Source organism: Hyaena hyaena, unplaced genomic scaffold (genome assembly GCF_003009895.1).
Source record: "Hyaena hyaena isolate Hyena2069 unplaced genomic scaffold, ASM300989v1 scaffold_345, whole genome shotgun sequence".
NCBI lineage: Eukaryota > Metazoa > Chordata > Mammalia > Carnivora > Hyaenidae > Hyaena > Hyaena hyaena.
The window spans coordinates 1,394,952-1,422,446 of NW_024080976.1; the positions used below are offsets into that span (position 1 = coordinate 1,394,952).

General features: G+C 41.5%; 1 protein-coding gene across 2 annotated transcripts in view; it reads right to left on the bottom strand.

The window, feature by feature from the left end:
• Nucleotides 1-226: 226 nt before the first annotated feature.
• Nucleotides 227-27,495, bottom strand: part of ZNF793 (zinc finger protein 793) — a 33,701-nt gene continuing 6,432 nt past the window's right edge. Inside the window, exons 1-6 of one of the 2 annotated variants that reach the window (XM_039249730.1) lie at nt 21,288-21,379; nt 20,237-20,378; nt 9,110-9,170; nt 4,009-4,138; nt 3,391-3,486; nt 227-1,662 (exon numbers count right to left, since the gene is read on the bottom strand). In XM_039249730.1, the coding sequence (XP_039105661.1) occupies nt 710-1,662; nt 3,391-3,486; nt 4,009-4,138; nt 9,110-9,124 (1,194 nt within the window). In that variant the 5' untranslated portion in view covers nt 9,125-9,170; nt 20,237-20,378; nt 21,288-21,379 and the 3' untranslated portion in view covers nt 227-709. Of the gene's footprint in view, nt 1,663-3,390; nt 3,487-4,008; nt 4,139-9,109; nt 9,171-20,236; nt 20,379-21,287; nt 21,380-27,495 lie in introns of those variants that run through there. The other variant, XM_039249729.1, reaches the window with a different exon arrangement.

The following is a 27,495-nucleotide window of genomic DNA, read 5'->3' on the forward strand; positions in this document are numbered from 1 at the left end:
TTTGGTCTCTGGCAAGAAACATTTCTTAATTATAAGACTCATATAAACACTACATTCCTACTAATTTGCTGCAAGGCATATTAAGCAAGACTAATAAAATAGAAGTAGTGCACAATATACCATGGTCACACTACTTTTTGTCAAATAATGGCTGTGCTGAGTAATCAAGTTTATAGTATTTTGTTCATCCAATATTAGGTTGTGAAACTATTCCTTAGCTTTGCCTTTTCAACATTAACAAGTGTTCTTATTTTTTATATTGTTAAGACACTAAAAAACAATGGTGATATTTAGAGTGGAAAAGTTTGGTGAATGGCATTCTACATACTATGTGACAAATGTGCTTGACATTCACAAATTACATTAAATTCACATTTACATTTCCAAAATATAAATAATGCTTATTATGTGGCTCACTATGGAATATGCCATAATTTACCAATTCCTTCCACATATATTTTGCATTCTGTTGTCATTCCATTAGCATATTTTTAAACTTTCATAAGCCAGAGTGACCATGTTTATTTTTTATAAAGTGTTTTCTGTAATCTTTGTATAAAATTTCTATCATAATTAGAACATGACTTCCCTTATGGTAAAACATTTTGTCCAAATTCATTAAATCAATGAGACTTCTTCTGAAAATGAATGCCTCCACATACAATAAAATAGGATACCTTGCTTAAGGCTTTCCCACAATTATCAGATTTTAATTCCTATAGGCATTCTTTCTGGCATGAATTTTCTGATGTCTACTGAGATTTGGCTTCTGGTAGAAAGCTTTCCCACATTCACTGCATCCATAGGGTTTTTCTCCTGTATGAGTTCTCCAATGCTTATTGAGGCATGATTTTTGGCTGAAGGATTTTCCACATTCTCTACAACGATATGGTCTTTCTCCTGTGTGTATTTTTCGATGTACATTAAGGTATGACTTCTCACCAAATGACTTCCCACATTCACTGCACACAAAGGGTCTTTCTCCAGTATGTGTTCTTTGATGTTCTCTGCGGTGTGACTTCTGAGTGAAGGCTTTCCCACAAAAAAAACATTCAAAGGGTCTTACCCCAGTGTGAATTCGCTGGTGTTTAATAAGGGTTGACTTATGGGAAAAGGCTTTCCCACAGTCAGTGCATCCATATGGCTTCTCCCCAGTGTGACTTCTCTGATGCCTAATGAATTCAGACTTGTAGCAGAAGGCTTTCCCACACTCACTACAGACATGGGGTTTCTCTGTAGGTGGAACTCTTTTACGCTTGTACACAAGAGAATTGGTTACTGCTGGTTTATACATAAGTGCTGGGTTGTGGCTGAAAGCTCTTTCACAATGACTGCATTCCCAGAGTTTTTCTCCATTAGGTTTTCTATCATGGTTTGTATGCTGTAACAATTTCCCACATCCACAGCACTCCTCTTTTCTGGAATAGTTTCCCTTAAAACCAATGGAGTCTAAATTATGGTTCACACTTTTTCCATAGGCGTCCCAGTTATTGGGGTCTTGAACTAAAGGAAAAAGATTAGTGCTCAGAGGTGATATTTTCCCAAACTTACTGTCTTCATGGCTTCTTTCCTTGGGCAATGTTTTCTTGGTGATGAATGCCCCTTGTTTCAAAATCATGTCTTGCTGTCTTTTCCTCTGGACATTAACTTGACAAATGTTTTCTGGAGAAAATACAGCAAACCTTTATTCTGTTATTATGATCTGGAATAAAATTACTTGAAAAATGCCCTAAACATTTAAACAATACACAGCATATGAACAGGCACAGCATGAACCATAACTAAATGCGGAGAAGGGTGCTGTATGAGGAGATTCACAACTGGCACAAATGAAATGGAACATGTCATAGAGTATACAAAGTAATAATTTTGAGTAAGATGGAATATTATAGACCAGTGGTTGGCAGACATGTTCTTAAAGGGCCAGAGAGTAAATATCTTAGGCTTTGTGGGCCATATGGTCTCAGTCAAAATTATTCAACTTTCCCTCTGTATTTGGGGAACACAGACAGTATGTAAAGGTTAGGGCATGGCTGTGTTCCGGTAAGATTTTCTTCACAAAATTAGGTGGCCAAACTATAGGGTGTAGTTTGTCAATCTTGTTACTGAGGAAAGGAGTTTAAGTGTCATATGGCAGCTTGCTATTCAATGTGTGGCTCTTAAAAGAGGGAAAAGAAAGGCAGCTGATGCCCAGGTGACAATGTTTCAGGAAGGCTGATGAGCACAGTTTAATGAGGCAAAATACACCCCAGAGGGCGCTATTGTGTTGGTGTGGCAATTAAAAGTATTGGTTCTGAAATGTGACCATGAGTTCAAATCTCTGTTCGGTCCCTTACTTTGCTGTATGTTCTCAGATAAGTTTCCTAACTTTTCTGTGATTGCTTATTGCTTTATTTGTAAATAGAGTAAGAAAGGTTGGATACCTCACAGACATTGTAAGGGTTGAATGAGATGATATATGTAAAAGGCTGAGAACAGATCTGGCATACAGTGAGCACACACTGAGTGTTGGCCAGTAATTCTAATGCTGTTAACTGCTACTACTGCAACCAAGGTGGATGAAAGGTGGATGGTGGTCATTTCAGAGACATAATTTTGGAGATAAGCATGAAAATACCTTGAGTGTTATTTTCATAATGTAATATTTAATTCAATTATGTGATGACAACACCAAGTGTAAGTGGCATAAAGAGATGTGGGAACAGACAGCACTGACTCTTCTTACTAAGTTCATGACTCTTGTGGAGAAGTAGAAGTTCAGAGGCATCCTTAAGAGTAGGTTACCAACACCGGGGGTACCATGCATATTGTTGTGGTATTTTACAAAGCTGAGAGGAAAGGAGCACTTACTCTGAATGTTATAAGGAAGTGGTTAAGACAGGCCAAACCCAGTCATCTCCTTTACCACCCAGCTGTCTTTGGTTACCTTAAATTCAATACTTCCTCTTCTGCAACTTAAGGAAACTGAAGGACTAGGGGATAATTTAAAGGATTAGGGAAAGGCTGGGAAGTGAGCGTGTGGGTATGGCAGGCAGGTCTGAGGCATTTTACCTGGAAACTGGGAAAAGGGAATAGGAAGGTACCAGCAGGAGCGGGGGAATGACAGAAGTTTATTTGTGAGAAAGGCTGAATGTGATGGAGAAGGGATTGTGGAGAAAGGGAGATGGAGCAAGAGCACAGGAAGAGGTGAGATTTAAAGAAGGAAGGAACACCTGGATAAGGGAGGTGGGGTGCCTGGAGGTTGAAGGGACAACAAGAAGGCTAAAGCTCTCAGAGAAGTGTCTCTCCAGTGGCTTGCAAAGATCTAAGGCTTTTGAAAGCTGGACCTTGAGCAAAATCCCAAAGGTGCCAGCCTCCTCTAGTACTTCTTGCTGGATTTATCATACTTACTTTGACAGTGGCAGCCTGAGCACGCTGCCTCACAAATCCATGGTGCTTCTTCCTGCTCCAGCTTGAGGATCACATATGGTTTAGTGCCTTCATAACCTGTTCCAGGGAAATGATCCAGGCCTTGGGCTGAGCTCCTTGGTCTTCAGGGCCACTCAGGCAGCATTAAAGGCTGCACAACAGACATTGGACTTGGGAGAAGACTGTACACATACCTTGTCCAGAACCCAAAAGGAATTAGCAACCCAGGACCACTGAAAACTCAAGCCAAACTCACGGAGGCAGCACAGTACAAGGGCTAGAGATATAGACTGTGCAGCCAGACTGCTGGGATTCAAATCCTAGCCTGGCTCTATTATGTACTAGGTGAATAACACTGGACAAGTTACTTCATCTATCTGCCTCTGTTTCCAAATCTGTAAAATAGTGCTACAAATAGTACCTATCCCATGGGGCTCTTATGAGGATTAAGTAAGTTAATATTTTAAAAATGGCTAAAATAATGTCTGGCACATAGAAAGTACTTGGTACTTCAGAGGCTCTAGGTACTTCAGTTACTTTTAATAAAAGGAAAGGTGGTTAATCAAGCATAATCTATGTTTATGGCAGAGTTCTTCTTACCTACTGAAACAAGGTTGCTATAGGTCTCCAGCATCACATCCCGGTACAGTGCCCTCTGAGCAGGATTCAGCCTGTGCCACTCCTCTTGAGTGAAGCCCACGACCACGTCTTTGAATGACACAGGTCTCTGCTGAAGATGAAATGGCATTGAGTCATGTGGGAAAAATGTACCCAGGGGTAGATGGAATGGAATTTTCATGTTCCTAGGCCAGAGATTCTCATGATCATTTACCTACCTAGGATACCTTTTACATTTCTGGCTTTGGGCTATATATAGTAGGAAAAGTAACTATCCCACTGGATCCCACTGCCACATACACTTTGAGTCAGCATATATTGACTGAAGACCTGCTGTGTATAACCCAGTGCTGGTTGTTGGAAACACAATCATGGATGGTTCCTGACCTCAAGGATCTGATAGCCCAGCAATATGTAAGGCCATCAGGGTGAAAGTATAAGAGCTACGATGGCAAGACATCTAGGTTAGAGCATGTAGAAAAGTGTGAATGGTCCATTAAATGCTTCAAGGGCTAGTAAGGCTTCAGAGCTAGGGGATATATGTTGCTGAGACTCCTCTACAGAAAGATGGAGAAACTACAATCCTTGCAGAGAGAGCAGCATGGACACCGGCATGGGGATGGAACAGTGATTTTAAAGGCTACCAGGCACTCAGTAGCAGGAGGAGCATAGAGGGGCCTGTGAGTGATGAGATAAGGGACTTTAAGACAATGGAACTATCAAGGAATAGGTGTATATAGAAAGCACATGGTACAACTGTATATGGAAGGCATGATGTACCACTGCACATCAAGTGGTGGTACAGCAGTAACTCTAAGCAGACTGGAAAGTTAAGGATATATATTGAATTCCTAAAGTAACCACTAAAGTCATAGTGCAAAGAGGTATACTGAAGTAAAGGAATTTCAAAAAATATTTAATCTACACAAACACACACATAACAGAAAAGAAATAAAGGAACAAAAGCGGATGGGACAAACAGACAAATAAATACTAAAAGGACAGATACAAATCCAACCACACCAATAATTATATTAAATGACACTAAATTATAATACAAATTAATATATGACTGAACACTCCAAAAGGCAGAGATTGTTAGGCTGGATAAAAAAGCTGCCTGAAGAGGTACAGAACTCACAGATAATTTGAAAGTGAATGAATAGAAATGTGGTGGGGGACCTTGAGGGAAGTGAAAAGAAAGACCATAATAATGCAGGTGGAAGATGATGTCACAAGTAGCACAGTAAGACACAGTGAGACAGAGAAAAGAAGAGTACAGAACCTGCACCTTAACTGGTTGTGGGGAATGAGTGAAAAGGGGTAAGGGTAACAGCAATGTGTCTCAAAGCCAACTAGGTGATGATGGTGGTAAATCAGAAGTGGAAAAAAAACAGCAGAAGCAAAGAGGATGTGTTATTAGACGTGTCTGGGGACACATGGGTGGAGACGCTTAGCAGGCAGTGGGATGGACATAGGAGTCTTGTAGCAGAAGCTAGATCAGGAAGGGAACTAAAGCTCTGTGAGCCATCAGCAGAGAAGTGGTAGCTAAGGTTGTCAGTGAGGGATCTCTCTGCAGGGAGACAGGATGAGAAAAGTGCCCAGGCCAGAGCCCCAAGGGACACTAAAGAGTTCAGCTGGAGACCCAAAGAAGGACCCACAGATACTAACCTAAAGAGGTCACCTGTGATATTATGATATATTAAAAAAATATATATTTAAGGTTTTCCTTCATGGTTCCTGGAACAGAGCTTCTTAAACCCTTGTAACTTCCTTAGTAATAGGGGTAAAGGAGTATCTTATGTTATTCATAACAGGCCCCAGTCAAGGATACATGAGTTTGTGCTAATGACACAGAGGATGGGGGCTGGTTGCCAGAGGAACTAGCCATATGATTAGAGGGTTGGAACTTTCAGTCCCCTTTTCCACCCCCTACTTCTAGGTGGGGGTGGGGGTGAGTGGGCAGTACTAGAGACTGAGCTGATACCCAATCCATGATTTAAGCAATGATGGAAATCCCATGAAAACTCTGGGGGACTTCTAGGTTGGTGAACACATCTGGGAACCCCAACCTCCGCAGACAGAAGTTCATATGCTCAGGACCATTCTGTACCTTGTCATCTGGCTTTTCATTTGCACCCATTATAAAAAAACCTGTAATAGTAACTAAAGTGTTTCCCAGAGTTCTGTGAGTCATAGCAAATTATCAAAACTAAGGAAGGGGTCATGGGAACCCCCGATTTACAGCTAGTTGGTCAGAAGTTCAGGTGACAACCTGGGATGCAATTAGCATCGGGGGGTGGGAGCAGTCTTGTGAGACTGAGACCCTAACTTGTAGGGTCTGTGCTAACACCGAGTTGAATTAAATCATAGGAAACCTAGTTGGTGTCCACAGAGAATTGGAGAACTGTTTGGTGTAAGAAAAAGTAATCCTCTATTGCTGTGAGTAGAGGAAACTACCTATGATATATCTTCAAGTGACTGTAAAGAATGAACTTTGCCCAAAGAGAGGTCTGATCATTGCACTCAGCTCCTGGGAGTTAATCTCTAAGCCCCTGGAATGTTCTGCTAGATTAAGACTGTCTTTGTTTACCTGGAGGCTCTGGACCACATGAGACAGTCTAACAATGTGATTTCTAGATGGAGCTTTGGGTCACAGACATCAGCTCAACCTCAGGAGGTGGCTGTACATCTCGCTGAAAAATGTGGGGTCCTACAGTCGCACCTGAGCAGTGGCCCAAGCAGATGAGCTGGAAGGCAGGACCAAAACCAGGGTGAAGCCATGGATGCTGGCACATGAGACCCTAAGATTCATACAAAGGCCATGTACACAGCAGGTAACAACCAGATAGCCTCTCTGATGCCAGAATGACATACCATGATAGAGGGAGAGTAGCAATCAGGCTTTTATCAGAGCACGGAGCCTGGCTCAGTTGACAGCTCTGGGTCAATATTTCCCAAACAGAGCTAATTGGAATGGGAATGAGATGGGATGGGATGGAATACAACAGAACAAAATAGATGTAATTTGGCACCCAAAAGGCCATGTCATTTTCACCAAACACAGGAAGTAACCTTAAGGTGTAAAATTAGCATGACTTAGTGACTGAGTGTGAGAGGGGGAAGGTGGGGAGAAGTCAAGGATAATCTTAGGGTCCTGGTTTGCCTGGTGGGATGGTACCATATCCTGAGGTGGGAAACTGGGGCACAAAGAGGTTCAGAGACTTGTGCAAGGTCATGCAGATGGTAAGGACTGGGATTCAAATTCAGCAGTCTGGTTCCAAAGTCTGTGCTCTTACCCAGTATACAGTGCTGCCTTCCACACAGAAGGGGGCAAAAGATGCAATCTAATTTAGCAGAACAATCAAAAAGCATCTTCTGATTTCAGCCTCAGCAACATCACCTGGGATCTTGGCCAGAAAAGTTTTAGTAAGGCGGGAAGAAAGGATGCTGGACTCAAGAAAGAATAAGAAACACGGGGCTCCTAGGGGGCTCAGTCAATTGACTCTTGATTTTGGCTAAGGTCACGATCCCAGGGTCATGGGATTGAGCCCCAGGTTGGGCTCCATGCTCAGTGTGGAGCCTGCTTAGGATTCTCTCCCTGACCCTCTCCCCCTCTCACACACACTCTCTCTAAAAAATACAAATTAATTAAAAAAAAAAAAACAAGAAAGAATAAGAAAAGCATATGGAAACACCAAGAGAAGGAAATCACTACAGGAGATGAAGGAGGCCAGAGGAGAAAGGAAAGGACTTTGTGGTTTGGAAGTGGTGATAGTTTTTAGGGTTGGAGATACTGACAGTGGTTGTAGGGACAGGGGAAAGATCTGGGAAAGGGGAAAGGATGAGTCTCCAGAAAGAGATATCCCTGCTGGAGGGAGGCCTCCAAAGAGGTGGAAATGCAGGAACTCTAGGGCTGAGTGGGTCTTGTCAGGACACAGGGCCCTTCACTGTCTAGAGATGGTGAGGAAGGGTAAGGGGAGCTGGGAACACTTCACACTGAGACTTGCGGGGGAATAAGATGTTCAACTGTCTGCTGCCAAACTAGTAAAGACGGTTAAGGGAATGAATTTAAACAATGGAGAGCTCATCTGTTCCCCAGTCTAGATCAAGGCTATAAATACCTTGGATCAAAACCAGGACTTCCATTAACACCAGGAGGAACCTTCCTGCCTGCCCCCTCTGAAAAGAAATATTATTTGTATTTTCAATTTCTCTAACTGAAATTTAGCATTTTATTACATTACATATATGGGCTGCAAAGCACAGAGGAGTTAAAACTTCCTGCAACCCTGGGGCACCTGGGTGGCTCAATTGGTCGAGCATCTGATTCTTGATTTTGGCTCAGGTCATGATCCCATGGTGCGTAGGCTAGAGTTGCACATCTGGTTCTGTGCTGACAGCGTGTAGCCTTTTTGGGATTCCCTCTCTGTCCCTCCCCCACGTGTGCATAAGTACATGCTCTTTCAAAAAATAAATTTTAAAAACTTAAAAAGGCTGTGGTCCTAGGTACTAATATGTACAATCTCTAGCATTTTAACTGGGGGAAAAAAGGGGGTAGAGAAGTATGTGTAAGTGTCTTGCCACTGAATCTACATGTAGAGAGAAAAACTGGTTTTCCACCCGAATCCTCCTGAAGGACCAAGTATTTCTCTCAAGTGCTAGGAGAAGACTGGCTGCTGCAGACTTAAGACCTTTTACAACTGCATTTGGTCAAAGGGAGGTACCCCACCCAAGCTTAAGCCCCTCCCCCCCCCATGGGGCAGATGACCAATGACTGGTTGATTTCAGAATATAAAGGCCTCTTTGCCTCCATTCAGGACAATGTGGAGGCCATCCCAGTTTTAAAGCATCTTGTAAGATCAGCTGGTGCTCTGTTTAACTCCCTCTGCCTAATCCTGCTTCCTTCACTCCTTACAGGTGTTCCAAGAGTCTCCCTACTAAACCTCATGTGTGCAAACCTCCATCTCTAAGTCTGTTTTCTAAGAACCCAACCTGTGACAGTATATATGCTTGAAATGCACATATTTTTTCTACAAGTTTCCCAAGAAGGGAAACTAGGTTACTTAAATGTCACACTTACCTGGCACTCAATCATTTTCTGCTGTTCTTGGAAAAAGATTTGAATCCTGTGAAGATAGAGACTGGCGGAGGGGAGCGGGGGGGAAGGAGGAGAAAGAAAAGAACAGAGCTGTGAGGGACCAGGCCCATCCTGGAAATTGCAAAGTCCCTATGTAAACCTTGTACAAAAACCTATGCTTTAAATCACTGTGGTAGAAGAAAAAATATGGGGCTATTCAATTCAGAATGTGAATACATAAAACAGACCCCCCCCCCCGAAGTAAAAGCTACTATCAAGTAAGAACTTAAAATTTATTTAAGAACAAATCCTTAAAACTTAAATAACTGGCCCCATGTGAGATGGAGCCACATTCATGCTCTAAATAGGATCACCTCTGCAGAAGGACAATACGTTTTCTCTTAAAGGCAAAATGCTTGGGTTTTACCTCTTATTTGCTTTTAAAGTTGCATTTGTTCACCTACTAGTGTTTATGAAATCCTATATTTGAGATGCTTTTTCTATAACAATGTTATTTTTTTGAAGTATATACTGAAAAAAGGCTTTTGTAACTTATTACAAAGAACTCAAAGCAAAATAAAATAACTGTGTAACATTAGTAAAACTAATAGTTACTTAAACTATGGCAGAAATGATTACTAAAGGCTAAACCTTGTTATTTATCCAGAATATTATTAAGTGTTGTCGTTAAAAAATAATTTTCAACAAATGAGAACAAACAACTGTTACTTTTTAAAAAATTTATTTATTTTGAGAGAGAGAAAGACTGTAAGCAGGGAAAGGGCAGAGAGAGAGAGAGACAGAATCCCAAGCAGGCTCCGCGATGTCAGTGCAAAGCCCAATGTGAGGCCTGAACTCACAAACTGTGAGATCACGACCTGAACGGAGATCAAGAGTCAGACGCTTTACCGACTGAGCCATCCAGGCGCCCCAACAACTGTTACTTTTAATTAAGATGTTTAAGTAAAGAGATAACTATGGGGGTTAAATTATAAAAGAAAAAGGGTAAGTCATAATTTAAGAGTGTAAATATTTTATGGTGTACTTGAATGCTTAATGTTAAAATTATCAATGGGATAACTCCTGATTTTAAAAATGGTATCTTTTGTGGCTGTTCTCACAGTAACTTGGGGTGGTGTCATCCTAACTAGAAAAATCTGCTAGTACCCAGATTCTGATCTCTTCCACAAAGGTCACCAAAAAGGAACCAGAGCTCCTTGGAAAATGGCTGAGTCCACATCTGGAGCACAGAACACAACATGCACCTCTGTAATCTTGAGTGCCAGAAAGCAAAGACACTTCTTCAGTGATGAGTCCTGGAGCCAGACTCAAAGGTTCTAACGACGTGAGGAGGAGTGCTAAGGGCAAACTGGCCATATCCACTAAAAGCTTCCAATTAGTTTAGTGATTAGCAGAAGACACTAGTTTCAAGGGGAAAAAATTCTTTCAAAATGAATACATTCTCCTGGCTTTGTTTTACACAAGTATCTTCTCACTAATCTGTTGACAAATCATCTTTCGAAAAAGGAAAATAATTTTAAAGTGCTGGAAATATTCTCTGTCATAATCTGGGTCATAAGTACATGAGGGTACGCATGGAAAAATTCTTAACATAGAGTGCTAAATGAGTTAATGATTTACTTTTCTCTTAGTGGACAATAAATATCCACTCTCTCTTAATTGTACCAAAATGCTTTGAAATATTGTACAGGTCAGACAGTACAAGTCATACAGCACAGTTAGTGTGAAAGAGGCATTTAGCTATCAGATCAGTAATAGAAGGACTGGGCAGTGAGCTTATTATGCTTTTTGAAATATTTTTTTCTTTACTGAGGTATCATTTACATATAATAAATGATTCCATTTTAATTGTATAGTTCAGTGAGTTTTGACAAATATATTCACCCACATAACCACCACATTATCAGGATATGGAACATTTCCAGGAACATCCTGTTCACAAGCTAGAATAATGAATTTGTCTTAATGATGCTAAGATTAACTACTTAGATTCCTATCTCTTCTATAGAATAAAAAAGGTGATTTCCTTGGATGTTAAATAAAATATATATCTACTAAAAGCTTCCAATTAGTTTAGTGATTAGCAGAAGACACTAGTCTTTGCTTACATAATACATTAAACAAGTTATACCAGTAAGTCAAAAAAGTAGTTTTAAGAAAGTGTAAGATCTATTGTTTGAATTTCATTTATATGAAGGTCAGAAACTGGCAACCCTAACCTATGTGACAGTTTTGACTAGGCACTGCTTGGGAGGGGTGGGGGAAACCTTTGGGGTGCTGGAAATGTTCCCTGTTATGATCTGGGTTAGGGGTACATGAGTGTGCACATATGGAACGATTCATTAAGCTACATGCTGTTCTCTATGCACATTACATCTCAAGTTAAAAAAAAAAAAAACACAACCTCATTATTTTAAAAATATACGTGTAGAAAAACTTTTGGTATGAAATACAATAAAATGTTATTTGTGTTTCAATTTGGTCTGCAGGATGTTTCTTATTCTAATCTGTAAGTGATACACACACAGATACGTACTTCATTATTTACATACTAATGTTCCACTGCTTTTTTCATCATGATGGAAGCCACAGGAGGGCTTTGAAAGTGGGAGGAGGTTCCCTGAGAGAACTGAACTGTCCACTAGGGACCAAGCTGGAAGGAAAGGCCTAAGGCCCAGCAAACTGGGGCAGTTAATCCAGAATTGGAGAACTACTCGATCCTCTAAAAGAATACACTCTCTCCCTCCCCCTTCTCGATTGAGCTACTCAGCTTTGGCCTGGTCTCCACAGCTGCAAAGTTCCAGCTGAGTGGTGGTGTGGCAAACCTGTTGGCGAATGGGTATCTGGAGGCCTGTGCTCTGTGGCCTGGGAAAGTCACTTCCTTCACCTTTAAATGAGATGGCAGCATCAGTGGATAACAAAAACCATTGGCAAAAGCTTGGTGAAAAACAGGGTGTTTCTATAGTATCTAAATATCTGCCCCCAAGATATTTATTAATTATAAAATGAGGGGGCGCCTGGCTGGCTCAGTCAGTTAAGTATCTGGCTCTTGATTTCGGCTCAGGTCATTGATCTCATGATGCGTGAGTTTGATATTCCATGCTTTTAGCACGGAGCCTGCTTTGATTCTCTCTCTCTCCCTGGCCCTGTCTCTCTCTGCCTTTCCCTGGGTCATGCTCTCTTTCTCTCAAAATAAAAATAAAATGAACTTAAAACAATAGCAAGTTTGCCTTGGAGAAACCTGGCAGATATCACCTTAACCTTGTGACATTAACAAGTGATGAGACATAATATCATGCGCCCCCTGATATGAGGCACTGTGACGGGCACAACATCGCTTCTGTGATATTCTGCCCAAAATGCATACTTGAATCTAATCATGAAGAAACAGATGAAATCATATTGAGTGACACTAATGCAAAATCGCTGACCAATGCTCCTCAAAAATGTTGACACTTCATGAAAGACAAAGACTGAGGGACTGATCCCAATTAAAGGAGACCGAAGGGATGTGTCGACTAAAGGTAGCATGTGATCCTGAACTGGATTCCGGAATGAAAAAAGAAATGCTGCCATGAAGTGACATTATTGGTTCACATCTGAATATGGACTGTGGATTAGATAATGGTATTAAATCAGTGTTAACTGCCTGATTTTGAAAACTGCTGGTTTTATAAGAAAAAAGTTCTCATTCTTAGGAAATGCACACTGGGAGGACCATGTCTGTAACATACTCTTAAAAACTTGAGGAAAAAACATAAAAGTAATAAAGATTTATAATATTATATTTAGAGAGAGAGGATGAGATTGTAAACATTTATCGAGGTGAACTTAGATGAAGAATACATAAAAGCTGACAGTACTATTCCTGCAAATTTTCCAAATAAAGTTTTATTTAAAAGAAATCTATAGCTATAGTAGATCTGCTGCCACCACAACTCTGAGAACCCAGGGATTTTTCTGCCCCTTGTCAGGATGGAGTGAATGCCCCATATTCCCAGAGGCCAGGTAAGGTGGCAAAAATGACAAGGGAGCAACCTAGAGTCCAGAAAGTACCAGTAAGAGTAAGGGAGTGGGTTGGCCACATCCCATACTACAAGATGCAGAATGCACCGTGTTGGACCGAGGTCTCCTTCCCTTGAGAGAACATACCTATCACACTTGGCCTTCCCTGCTTTTCCCTCCACTTCTGTTTCTCTGAATCTTGGACCCAACCCTTTCTCTACCATGAGCCATGGAGGGTCTCTGGAAGGAATGACACCAAGTTGAGTCTTGCTCAGCTTCTGGCTCAGGGATGATGCTATTTCCTGCTACTTAGGAGTCTTTGCTCTGGAAAGAGGTCTCGGACCCTAGGTTCCTCCTTCAGAAGAGATTCTTTTCCCAAGTTCCCCTCTCTGGATCCAGAGGGTCTTCTAGCCGGCCTGCCAGTCCCTCACAGCTCCATCTCTCAGAGTAACTCACCCTCAGCTGTAGCCCCAGCCAGAGCCTTCTGTAGACTTGGCCAAGGTCCTGTGGAGCCCTGCTGTCAGCGAGGTGGTGGGACCCACAGGTGTACAGGGAACTCACGTTACCTGAAGATAAAAAGACCTCAAGGTAAGAGTCATCCAACAGTCCCTCCCCAATACTCTCTGAGGCTCAGTAGAAAGAAGCCTGCAGAGGACTATGCAGGAGACATAGCTTAGTAATGGCTTTGCTTTGGGTGTAGGGCAGAGGGAACTTCTGGAAAGACTGAATTTTGGAATCATTCAGACAGAAGATTGAACCAAGCAATTCCTCTAACTGACTAGGGGGAGTCTAGGCCAAACAATTTACCTGCCTAGGGCTCAGTTTCTTTATCTGTGAAAACATGAATGATAAATAATAAAAATAATTTTTATTTTAATGTTTATGTTTGAAAGAGAGAGAACATGAGCAGAGGAGGGGCAGAGAGAGAGAGAGACAGACACAGAATCTGAAGCACGCTCCAGCTCTGAGATGCCAGCATAGAGCCAGACATAGGGCTTGAACTCATGTACTGTAAGAAGTCAAACGCTTAGCCAACTGAGCCAACCAGGTGCCCCCAAAACAATAATTTTTAAAAGCTCATCTGTAGAGGCTTTCTATAAGTTACCTCATTTAATACAAAATTCAGGTATGGCTGAAAGGGGGTGAATTATGACTAACACTTCTATCCCTCTTATCACTTAGGAAATTCCAAGGGTTTCAGAAGACCTCTACCAGAAATGGACAAAATATATATTTCTTCTTATAAATCATAGTATCACACAGACTAAAATAAGAAAGGCAGGAAACAGTAATTGGGTGCACATGGTGAAATTAAGGAGACTTTTTTTCTAACTTCTTTCAACAATAAGGTAGAATTATTTAGTAATTTTGCTTTTCTTTAAAAAGCAGATTATTTTGGGGGCCACCTGGGTGGCTCAGTCAGTTAAGCATCTGACTTTGGCTCAGGTCACGATCTTGTGGTTTGCGGGTTCAAGCCCTGAGTTGGGCTCTGTGCTGACAGCTCAGAGCCTGGAGCCTGCTTCCGATTCAGTGTCTCCTTCTCTCTCTGCCCCTCCCCCACTCATGCTCTGTCTCTCAAAAATAAACATTAAAAAAAAAGAGAGAGAAACAGGGATGAGAGGGCACGTAGGTGGCTCAGTCAGTTAAGCGTTCGACTGTTGGTATCAACTCAGGTCATGATCTCATGGTTCATGGGTTCGAGCTCTGCATCGGGCTCTGTGCTGACAGCTCAGAGCCTGGTTGGGATTCTGTCTCCGTCTCTCCTCTGCCCCTTCCCTGCTTGCTCGCTCTTTCTCTCAAAAATAAATAAACATTAAAAAAAAAAGAAATAGAGGATGGCAGGAGGTGATGTACAGGAATCTTTTGGAGTCTTTGAACTTTCATAGCTACTGATCTTTTAGTTTTCTTTCTCTTTGTATAGAAGTTTTGTACAGCCATATATTCCTAGAAAAACATTTTCTGCATCCTGGCTTTGAAATATATTAATGTAAAGTTTTACAAAAATACTTTTTAATAACATGGTTATTTATTTATTTATTTTTTGCATTCCTATTTGTTCACCCATTCATTTCCTCCTGATTTGATAAGGTTTGCTAATGGTTTATATTATTTTTTAAAAAATTAGATTTATTAGTTTCCCCTTTTTACTTTAACTCATTAATTCCCCCTTTTATAGCTATTGATTCCTTCTACTTCTCATATATATTTTCTAACTCTCTCAATTAAATGTTTAATTAAGACAGAAAATAAAGGGGCACCTGGGTGGCTCAGTTGGTTAGGCATCTGACTTCAGCTTGGGTCATGATCTCACAGTTCATGCTTTCAACCCCTTCATTGGGCTCTGCACTGACAGCTCAGAGCCAGGAGCCTGCTTCTGATTCTGTATCTCCCTCTCTTTCTCTGCTCCTCCCCCACTTGTGCTCTTTCACTCTCAAAAATAAATAAACATTTTTTAAAAAAGAGACAGAAAATAAAACCGTAGAAAACTACCCACAGTTTGGTATAAATAATTGAAGACACTATCCCCTATTATATTAACTGACCTTTTCAATCTTGATTTTTAAAAAATACAGTAAGATTTACTGTTACAGAAAAATGAAACCATCACTTAGATTTTATAACACATATGGATCATTTCATCAGGTTTTGGCAATTCTACCATATTTCTCACAATTCGTTTCTTTTCCTTCTCCAGCTCCCAACCCCTCATTGTGCGAGCATCACGGAAATCTACCTGGCCCAGAGTGGGACCCTAGCAGTTTCCTGTCTATGTGAGTCCTTTTGTCACATGATCTGACAGCCCTTTCTCTGTAACTAGTCAATCTCCCAAGATGTTTTCTTTGTGATTAAGAAGGTCTGAGCTCAGGCTCATGGTCTAACTCAACATTTTAACCAGCTTTGCAAGTTTCCTATCTACAGCTCCTATTTTATCATATGTAACCAGGCCACACTATTATATTTTTACTGATAAATACATAGGGGAATAAGGAAAGCTTTAACTAATATATGTAGAAGAAACAGTACAATTAGAAAAATATCATATGACAACCATAATAGTAGGAGTTGATTCAGGCAAAAATCATTAATGGAGGGGCACCTGGGTGGCTCAGTCAGTTAAGTGTTGGACTCTCGATTTCCGCTCAGGCCATGATCTCACCGTCGTGGGACTGAGCCCCATGTTGGGCTCCAAGCTGGCTCTGGAGACCGCTTAAGATTCTCTCTCCTTCTCCCTCTGTCCCTCCCCTACTCTCCCTCTCTCTCTCTCAAGGAAAAAAAAAATATTAATGGATACTAACATTAGTGAATGAAAATTTGAGATTATTTAACATGGTCTCAAAATATCTCCCTCTAAGACACTAAGTGGAGGACCATAGTAGTCATACCTTAACCAAGTGATCAAAGTTAACATTACCAGCAATAGGACACACCAACATCCTGCCTCTTGTGACACATGGCACATTGAGGACACAATATCACTTTGTGGTATTCCTGTCAAAACTATACATGATTCAGGGTGCCTGGGCAGCTCAGCTGGTTAAGTGGCCAACTTCAGCTCAGGTCATGATCTTGCAGTTTGTGAGTTCCAGCCCCATATTGGGCTCTGTGCTGATACCTCAGAGCCTGGAGCCTGCTTCAGATGTCTCCCCCTCTCTCTGCCCCTTCCCCACTTGTATTCTCTCTCTCAAAAATAAACATTAAGAAAAGATTTTAAAAATATACATGATTTTTTAAAAGTTTATTTATTTTGAGAGAGAGAGACCACGAGCACATGTGCAAGAAGAGAGCAGGGAAGGAGCAAAGAGAGAGGGGGGTAGAGAGAGAATCCCAAGCAGGCAGTGCAGAGCCTGATGCAGAGTTCAAACCCATGAACCAGGAGATCATGCCCAGAGTCAAAGTCAAGAGTCAGATACTTAACTGACTGAGCCACTCAGATACCCCTACATGATTCTAATCATGAAGAAGAATCAGAAAAACTTAAAGAACATCTTATAAAAAACAATTGGCCTGTATTCCTCAAAATGTCAAGTTCAAAAGAAGCAAAAAGCAACTGAGAAAATATTTCAACTTTAACGTAAAGAGACACGACAACTAAATGCAACATATAATCATGAATTTGAATCCTGAACCTGAAAAAAGAATTGCTATAAAGGACATTATTGGGACAACTGAAAAAAAATCTAAATAAGGTCTGTAGATTATACTACTACCACCATAATAATAATAATACTATTTCAATGTTAACTTGCGGTTTTCAATAATTATATTGTGGTCATATAAGGAAACACACATAGAGGTAAGGACCATCACGTCTGTAACTATCAAATGGTTCAGAACCCCCCCCCCAAATCTACATATATATACATGTAACAAGAAAATGAAATTATTTGCACATATAGGAAAATGTTAACTATTGCAGAATCTGGATGAAGGGTGTAATAAGACTTCTGTACTATTCTTGAAACTTTTCTAAGTCTGAAGTTATTTCAAAACAAATCAAAACAAAAATCCCTTATCTTTGTGGAAAGGTAAGCCAAGATGGGGAGAATCATGAGTCAAAGAAGAAGCTTAGCTGCTTTCCCTGATTAAGTCAGGTTGGATGGGAAGGACAGAGGCTTCTCCTCTGCCCAGAGTGAATCAACCAGGTCTAGGTTCCTTGAGAAAGACTCCTTGCAGAATATCCTATATTTGCTGAGCCTCAGGACAGGTAGCCCCTACAGAGACTCTTTCAAGCTGCTTTATTCAGGTCTCTGCCTGGCAAAGGTCAGTCTCCAAAGGCTAATAAGAGATTTTGACCAGGGGTCTCTGGACCCCTCCGAGTATCTACAGAGAAAAGCCGTCCTCAACTTGTTAACTCCATTAATAGAACCCTTATTCCACTTCTACTTCAGACCTACAGGGACCACTTCACTGTGCATATTTTGGGCTTCCAGAGAGACTTAACAGAAAACAGACCATCTCAAACGGCTAAGCTAGGACTACAGATGAGAATTTTGTTCTGGTGTTGGTGTGGTTTCAGAGTTTTGGGGTTTAAAAAATTTTTTTTAATGTTTTATTTATTTTTGAGAGAGAGAGAGAGACAGAATCCGAAGCAGACTCCAGGCTCTAGCTGTCAGCACAGAGCCTGACACGGGGCTCGAACCCACAAACTGCGAGATCATGACCTGAGCTGAAGTAGGATGCTTAACTGACTAAGCCACCCAGGCGCCCCATGGCTTCAGAGTTTTGGACAAAACTGTCCCATGGTATGAATGTTTTGCCTTCAGATTATTTTCTATGATTCTATCTAATTCAAGTTCAAAAATAGGTGAAAATAATCCATTATATTAGACCCGGAGGTGGCAGTGGGTACTGACTGATACAAAAGGCTTCAAGGTGCTAGAGATGATGTATACACCTTGATCTGGGTTGAATTTACATAATCTTCCTCAATGTAGAAATTCACTGAACTGAACCCTTAAGATAAGCATACTTCACTATATGTATGTTATCACTCAATTTTTTAAAAAGCCTATTTAATTATCTGGAAAAATGTGGTACAAATGAAATAATTTGGATTCAAACTTAAAAAACCTTTTGCACACATAGTTACATACTGCCTCCTTCTTCCTACCACCCAGTATGAGTGTTCCCCCTGCTATTTTTTTTAAGTAGGCTCCATGTCAATGCAGGGCCTGAACTCACCACACTGAGTAGGACCTGAACTGAAACCAAGAGTCGGACGCTTAACTGAGCCACCCAGGTGCCCCAAATGTTCTATTTAGAGTCCAAACAGACAAAATTAATCAGTGACATTAGAAGCTGGGAAAATGGTTTCCCGTTGGCAAGGTGTAACAGGGAAGGGGTATTATGGAGGCTCTCAGGGTGCTAGTAATTATAATTACCTCAGAGTGTTCCCTTTGTGGTAATTCACTGAGCTGAACATTTATGTATATTTCTGTATGTATCTTATACTTCAGTAAAACGTTTAAAAGAAGATGGGGCACCTGAGTGGCATCTGATTGAGCATCTGATTTCTGACTTTGGGTCAGGTCATAATCCCAGAGTCATGGGATCGAGCCCTAGGTCAGGCTCTGGGCTGAGGGTTGAGCCTGTTTAAGATTCTCTCTCTCCCCACATCTCTCTCTCTTCCCCTTTGCGCCTCTCCCCTGCTCACGTGTGCACACTCTTTCTCTCTCTTTCAAATAAAGTAAGACAAAATAAAATAAAATAAATTTTTAAAAATTATTTGCTCCCCAACCTGGCACTAAATGCACTGTAGGTGTCGAAGGAAAATAGCACAAGAAAAAGAAAACACCCTAACTCCTTCTCTAAGCTCATGATTTCTGCATCAAAACAACTACCTGTCTTTGATTCTGTGCAACTGAAAACAGAGACTATCTGCTCTAAAAACTAAAGCTTGATGTGCACAGCTTCTTACAGATATTTACCTGCCTTACCTTTCAGCTTCCTTTGTTTCAGAAGATGTTACAGTTATCGTGCTTTGTCTGAGGACTACATGAGGATCGGATATAATATTTTAAAAAATAAAATATTGTTTCGGCATTTCACCCTTTCATAAGCTAATGGTAAAGTCTTATTTCCATTTTATTTGTAATCTTATCTTGGCCCATCTTAACTACCATTAGTTTGACTTCAATTTCTGTGAAGAGCAGTTTCTAAAAGTAGCTTTAAGTTTTGATTTTGTGATTTTTATCTTTACTGAATTATTCTGCAGAATATTAATAAGGAACAGATTCAAGGAAGTCAAACGTGTCATGCCTAAAAAATACAGAACAAGGCAAGAAGATTCTTAGAACACAGTAACTTCCAGATCCAGTTTCTTTTCCTTATATATTTTTCTTTTTTCCCCAATTCATTGAGGTATGGGACATATAATACTGTAGAAGTTTCAAGTTGTACAATGCCATGATTTGATATATGTAAATATTGCAAAATAATTGCCACAATAGTGTTAACACTTCCATCACCTCACTTAATTACCTTTTTTTGGAGTGTGTGTAGTGAGAACATTTTTAAGTTAAGCCTAGACAAAAGTATTTTCCAAACACTCTCAAAGTTTGTTCCTTTGGCCAAATCTTTTACAATATCAGTTTAGATACTTACTCAGTAAATTTTTTGTTTTTTAACCACAGGCAAAGTCACATCCATCCTAGCTGCCATGGAGTCAGAATAGATTTCCAGAAACTAGACTCACTCTTGGGATGCTGTCACAGATGGATACATTATTACTGTTGCCAGAAAGGACCTTAAAGGAAACATTAAAAGAAATATGCACTAATTCCTTGGCAAAAGCGATAGAAGCCACATCTTTAATAACATGTTACTTTAGATAAGCTTAACACTTGGTCCTTTGAAAGCACTTTCATTAATGCTGGAACAATAAAAGGGAGAAGGTTTCAAGAGTTTTGATTTAGGCTTTTGGTTGAGACTGAACTGAAGTGACTATTCATCAGCTGGAGAGTGTCACAGGGTGAAGTGTGCTCCCATTATGCAGAGCTGCAGCCTCAAATCCTTAACTCTCCCATCCCCAACTTCTAAATTTCACAATCCTTCTTAACACCCATTAAGCTTCCTAATCATAGACATATATGGTGCCCCAATCTACAACAAAGGATCTTGTAGTCGCTGATACTTCCGGATGTCCAAATATGACCATCAAAGACCACTGGCCAGTGACTACAAAGCTCACTGATCCATTCTGATTGCCCAACAGAGAATTACACAGATCACCAATCACGAATATCTCCAATGATATCCCAATGACTGAAGATCAATCGCTGACCCCCACAGACCCACCTCCCCCCACAATTACTGACAGTCATAATCGATGACCTCCATGGATCCGTATGTTTTCCATTCCCTGATTTACAGAAGTCCAAACTAATACCCTCAGATTCCTCCTATCCATGATTTAAGAACTGATGGCCGAAAGCATTTCTCTAAACATTGGTCCCCATTAGCCCTTCTCATCACTTAACCTCAAAGTTTCCGCAATCATCACTTCCAGGTACCCAAACAGAATTCAGGACCTCCAATCACTGACCCTCTCAAGGCTTCCGATCATTGCTCTCTAACGCTGTTCAAATCAATGTTTTTGAAGCACCCCACTTGGCCCCAGGCCCCTAAAGACCACTATAAAGTGATCCCCACTCACTGTGCATCAAGAAATCGAGAACCCTCAGTAATTGATTCCCACATACTTCTAATCCATCTTCACGGACACTGCCACAGACTCCCACAAACCTCCTCCCGCCCCTACGGACCCCCCACGAGGTTCACAAGTCCAATCACTTAACCCCTTCAGTACCTTCGTCACTGACACGGACACCCATGACTGACCCAGAAGGGCCACCGTAGCCGTCCGATTACTATCCAAAGAAGTCTTTAATTTTGACTGTTTCTCATACTGACCTTTCCCATTTTTCCTGGATCTGCGCCCATAACCCCAAACTGATCTCCGTACCACGGCGCCTCACCGCAGTATAATCTCTTCCCATTCGAGTGGCCAGTGCGCAGACTCAGTCCCTACTTTGAGGCTGTGGGCCTCCACCTGGCAATCTTCCAACAAACAGGATTCTGGGTTTCTGAACTTTAACGGGAAGCCTGATGGCCGCGCCCTCTTGACGCCTTGTTGGGGGCAGCCATGTTTAAACCTCTGCCGTACAGCGGTGATTAGGCCTTTTGTTAGACCAGAGGGTTAAGCTGTTTTAGGGCTGAGGGAAACAAGTGCTTCTGGAGTTGTAAACACAGACGTCCCTGCAGCTTTTAGCATCTCAGACGCCAAAACTGGCTGTGAGCAATATGGAGGCGCCCCAACCCCCAAGCTAAGCTTTCTTTGTCTCCAGCAGAGCTGGCGCTGGGGTAAGATGGCCTCGTACATTTATACTGTTTCCTACGTGCAATGGGTGGGGCCGCCTCATAGGAGGAGCTCCCCAAAACAAGATGAAACTTTTCTTGGAACAACTCTAGGAGTTGGAGAGCACCGGAGAAGAGAAGCTCTTCCCTTGGGGACACCGAGGCCACCAGTGGAAGGGGTGAGAACTACGGTGAAGGCGGAGCCACGGGAGAGGGCGATTAAGAAGTTATTGGCTCTTATTGAAAGAAAATGTTGAAAGCAGGGACCCTTTTTTTTTTTTTAGGATTTCAACTATTTTAAATAAATTAAGAATTTTAACACTATGTTGCTGCTGATTTGAGAGATCCCATAGGAAATTAAAAAAAATGAAAAGAGACATAATTCCCTGCCTTGTGTTAATGCTGGGCCAGGTATACAGGGACTTTGTCTTAAGTAGTGTTACAAAATAAAAATTCAGGAGAGCAAATTTGAATATCTAGTTCAGTGTATTAAACGATTCATGAACCAGGCCACATCCCATCTAGCAAGTCAAAAGGAGCTCCTCGAAGTTGTACAAAATGGAAGTTTTTTATAGGAGGGGAGGGGGCAAGAAAGCTGTTAGCAAAAAGGATTGTTCCAGGCAAGGTCACCTTCCTTTAGGTGGGTAACTGACCCATGTGAGTCATCAGGTTTGTCACTGAACACAAAGGGCACCTGGCTTGGAGTGCTTCAGCCAAAGAATTAACCCGTCTTTTGGTTTGAACAAATGGTTTTTACTACTTGCGGCTAGTAAGGAGACAGAGATAGTCCACAAAGTTCTGTCCCTAACCCAAACTTAAGAACCAGTTTATACTGCCAGCGGGCAACCTTTTGGTAGGCTATTCTTGCAATTAAGAAGTGGTCACAGGAACTTAGAAAACCTTTGTAATTGTTCAAGCATGACTTAACAGGGGTTTGCTTAACTCTGCAATTTCCCAAGAACATTGATGATTTTCTTTGTTCCCAGACATCTGCTCAGTTACCTTTGGTGGGCTTCCAGGAACAGGGAAGTTCTCAAGGACTCATAAAGCTGGAAAACAAGCATGCTGGGAGAAACAAGATAGTTTAATTTCTCACTGTGGTCCCTGGTGAGCTAATCCCTAACATCTCATTGTCGGGGAATGGAGAAGGCCCAAGTAACGGTTTACCTCCTTGGTGCTAATCAGAAAATTCCTGACTGGTTAATGATGAAGTTTTGGGGTGATGATGGGGTCCGGGGCCAACGGCCAAGAAAGAATTCTTGAAGACATCTTTGGTGCAAACAGGTGATTTTATTAAAGCATGGGGACAGGACCCATAGGCAGGAAGAGCTGCACAGGGGTTGTGACAGGTAACTCATTATATACCCTCAGGTTGGGAGGAGGGATAGAGTAAGTCTCTAAGGAATTTTGGAAGCAAGGTTTCCAGGACCTTGAGGGGCTGGCTGTTGCTAGGGAAACATCATTTATCACTGTTTAATAAAATCTGTCATGAGACCCTTCAGATTCATATTGGGGACCATAAGGTTGGAGCAGGATTGCCAGCATATATCCTGGGGCAGTTGAGATAAAATAAGTAGACTTACAGGATCCTCATGGTTGGGACAATATTAACCCACGGTCTCTTTTGCCCCCAGCAAAGTGTCATCCTTGAGGCAGCAGAGCTCCTAGAGGGAGGTCACTCTGCCTATTTCAAGGACTTGTCAATGGGCTGTAGGCAGTAAGGGAATTTAATTTTTCATTTGCCTTAATTTCCCACATTACCATGGCAAGCACTTAAATCCCTTCCTTTGTTCTTGGGTACCAGGAGTATCCAAGGAATATCAACAGATCCCACCTAGGGTGGGGGTGAGGGTGCTAGCTTGTGTTTTACCCCTCAGCCAGCCTCATGCTCCCTCATCAGTTAAGACTTATCTTTCTAGGGGCACCTGGGTGGCTCATTTGGTTAAGCATCCGACTTCGGCTCAGGTCATGATCTCACAGTTAGTGGGTTCGAGCCCCACATCGGGCTCTGTTCTGACAGCCAGCTCAGAGTCTGGGGCCTGTTTCAGATTCTGTATCTCCCTCTCTCTCTGACCCTCCCCTACTCATGCTCTCTCTCCCTCTCTCAGAAATAAAACATTAAAAAAAAGAAAAAAAAAAAAAAGACTTACCTTTCTATGGGAGGTTGAAACTACAGTTTAAGTTAGGTATTATTAAGCCCTGGCTTGGAGGCTTGGATAAGTGACATTATCTGGGGCCTGTAGTTTTCTTTCTAACAGTGGCTTACCCCGGATGCTGACAAGGATGTGAGTGTGGACAGTTTATTTGGCAGGTAGGGGATAGGAAAGTGACAAAGGAGGAGTGGAACCCAATACAGAGTGTATCAATGAGGAGCTTATCCCTGTGAGCAATGGGGGCTCAATCCTGTGGGGAACTCTTAAAGACAGTGGAGATACAAGTTGCCCCATTCAAGGGCCACTGAAGCTGAGATATTTGTACATCATCTCTCATTCCTCATTGTTGGGTACTACTGCAAAGACCTTAAAGCTCTAGCACTTCTAGCCTGTCTCATGGGCAAGGTCTCAGAGTTTCTGTTAGGTCTCATTTACTCATGTTCTTTTTCTTCTTCTTAAGTTTATTTATTTATTTTGAGAGAGAGAGCAAGCAAGAGAGGGGCAGAGAGTGGGAGAGAGAGAAACCCAAGCAGGCTCCACACTGTCAGTGCAGAGATCAATGTGGGGCTCAAACTCACAAACAGCGAGATCATGACCTGAGTTGAAGTCAGGCACTTGACAGCCTGAGCCACCCAGGCGCCCCTTCTTCTTCTTTTTGTTTTTCTGTTTATTTATTTATTTTGAGAGAGAGAGCGAGAGAGAGCACCAAGCAGGGGGAGGGGCAGAGAGAGAGGAGAGAGAGAATTCCAACAGGCCCTGTGCTGTCAGCATGGAACCCAACAAGGGGCTCCATCTCAGATCATGACCTGAGCTGAAGTCAAGAATCAGACACTTAACCTACTGAGCCACTCAGGCACCCACATTTACTCAGGTTCTATACTTTGCCTGTGAATAAGCCAAAGAGGCTATGTTCCCACTTCAAGGGGGAAAGCGAGAAAGGTAATCATTTTCTGAGTTTTGTCCTATGCCCCAAACATCTGATGACATTCGGTAAGAGCCAGATCCCAAATATGTTCCAGGACGTAGCTTCAAACAAACCTCTGCTCATCCTGGCATCAACATCCCCTACTTTTGGTGATTTACAAAATAACACGTATTGTTCATAAGACTCTTCCCTTTGATTGGACCCTACCCTGGATTCCTGAAAAACTGAGTACCCTAAACCCCATTCCAATATAAACACTTAACCACAAGCGAAGATGACTCATTCTCTTTACCTTCCTGAGTCTCCCAGACACTCTGCTATTTTCTGTTATAAACTCTGTTTTCACTTTCTCCAGCTCTCATTGGACTTCTATCCTGCATGAAGCCAAGGACCTTCTTGTGGAACCTCTGTGGAACCATCCTGTCGGTCCTCAGACCCAACCTGCCTGCATCATACTGACAACATTCATTTCATAGCATCCAAAGCAGTGTTCTACACATCACAGACATTGGAGTCTCTAGGAATAGTTACTTTGTCTTATGAAAATAGCTTTTTAAAAAATCGTAATTCCAGTTGGTCATCATACTAACTGCTCTAGCAGCTGGCCTCCCAAATGGCTACCTCCTGCTGTTAACACTTTTGTGTAGTTCCCTTCCTCATTGGACCAGGGCTGATCTGGGAGGCTAATAAAATACAGTCGATGTGATGGCACATCACTGCTAAGAATAAGTTATAAATTATACTTCTGTCTTCAACGTGCTCTCTCTCTCTCACTCACTCTCTCTCTTGCTCTCTCTCAAATAATTTACTCTGGAAGACGTTAGTTGCCATGTCATGAGGACGCTGGCACAGCCTACTCAGAGGCCCATGTAGCAAGGAACTGAAATCTGCCAACAGCCAGGAAGGAACTGATGCCTTCCCCATCCAAGTGGGTCTTCTTGGAAGCAGATCCTGCAGCCCTGGTCAGACCTGCAAACCGTGCCAATAGAGTGACTGCAACTGCATGAGAGACTCAGTCAGCACTCTAGCCAGCAGCTCCCAGATTCTTGTCTTTCACAAATTGTGCGAGATAGTAAATGTTTGTTTTAAGCTGTTGAGTTTGGGAGTAATTGGTTATATAGCAATAGATAACTGATGCTGTGGTAAAAATACTATAATTGGTGTCTTTGGATTTCTTAAAGAAGTCCTGAAACATGTGAGATTTTTCTTTCAAATCAGAGAGGATTATTAGTGTATTTCCTCTTGTCCTGCATGGTGGAGCAATCATGGCTTTGCTAGAGCCAAGTTAGTGGAAAAAAGACTGTTGGAATAAGATTACAAAATTAGATACAAAACTTTTCATATCCTACAGGGCAATAAAACCAGACCTTTAAGGTTATCTTTTCTGCAGATCAATTAGCATCTGTAATAGACTAATACATGAAATGCATCAATTTTCTGCAAGTGAATACCTAGCTATACAGTATGAATTCTACTTAGTAAAAAGGCAATCATACATCCATTCCACTAGAGTATTAGGATCTCAAACTGGTGCAATTTTAATCCCCGGGGGACATTGTCTTGAGACGGTTTTGGTTGTCACCATCTGGGGGGTGGGAGGGGAAGAATGGGCAGAATGATACTGGCACATAGTGGGCAAAAGCCAGGGATGGATGCCCCCAACCATTCTACAATACAGAGGACAACCTTCCACAACAAAGGGTTATCTGGCCAAAAATGTGAACAGTGCTGAGTTTAGGAAACCCTTCTCTAGAATAGCCTATTAGACATTGGGTCAACATTTATTAAAAAAAAAATTAACATTTATTTATTTTTGAGAGAGACAGAGACAGAGTGTGAGCAGGAGAGGGACAGAGAGAGATGGAGACACAGAATCCAAAGCAGGCTCCAGGCTCTGAGCTGTCAGCATAGAGCCTGACATGGGGCTTGAACTCATGAGCAGTGAGATCATGACCTGAGCCAAATTCAGACACTTAACTAACTGAGCCATCCAGACGTCCCAACCTTGGGTGGATTTTCAGACCATGCTCTAGTATGACTTTGAGGAGTCACACAGGCTGATGCAGTAATGTTTCCTTATTTCCTAGTTTTTTTAAAAATAACTTTTCTTAATGTAAAATTGGCAAAATATTGAGAACTAAAATCTGGATAATGAATACATAGCGATTAATCTTTTATCTCTATTTTTGTAAATGTTTGTATTTTCCTATATTAAAAGTAAAAAAGAAAAAAACTGTAAATTCTTGTCTTTAGCTTATGGTCGGTGCCATGTACGAGGGACCATGACTAAAGATCATGTTTAGACATACTGTTTAAATCTAAAGATGTTCTACTTTTACAACTTGGCCCCTGTACTCTGCCTGTCTCTCAAGTCCAGTGCTTCTGAATTGTAGCTACATTTTAAAAATTCAAAAACTTTAAAAATACCA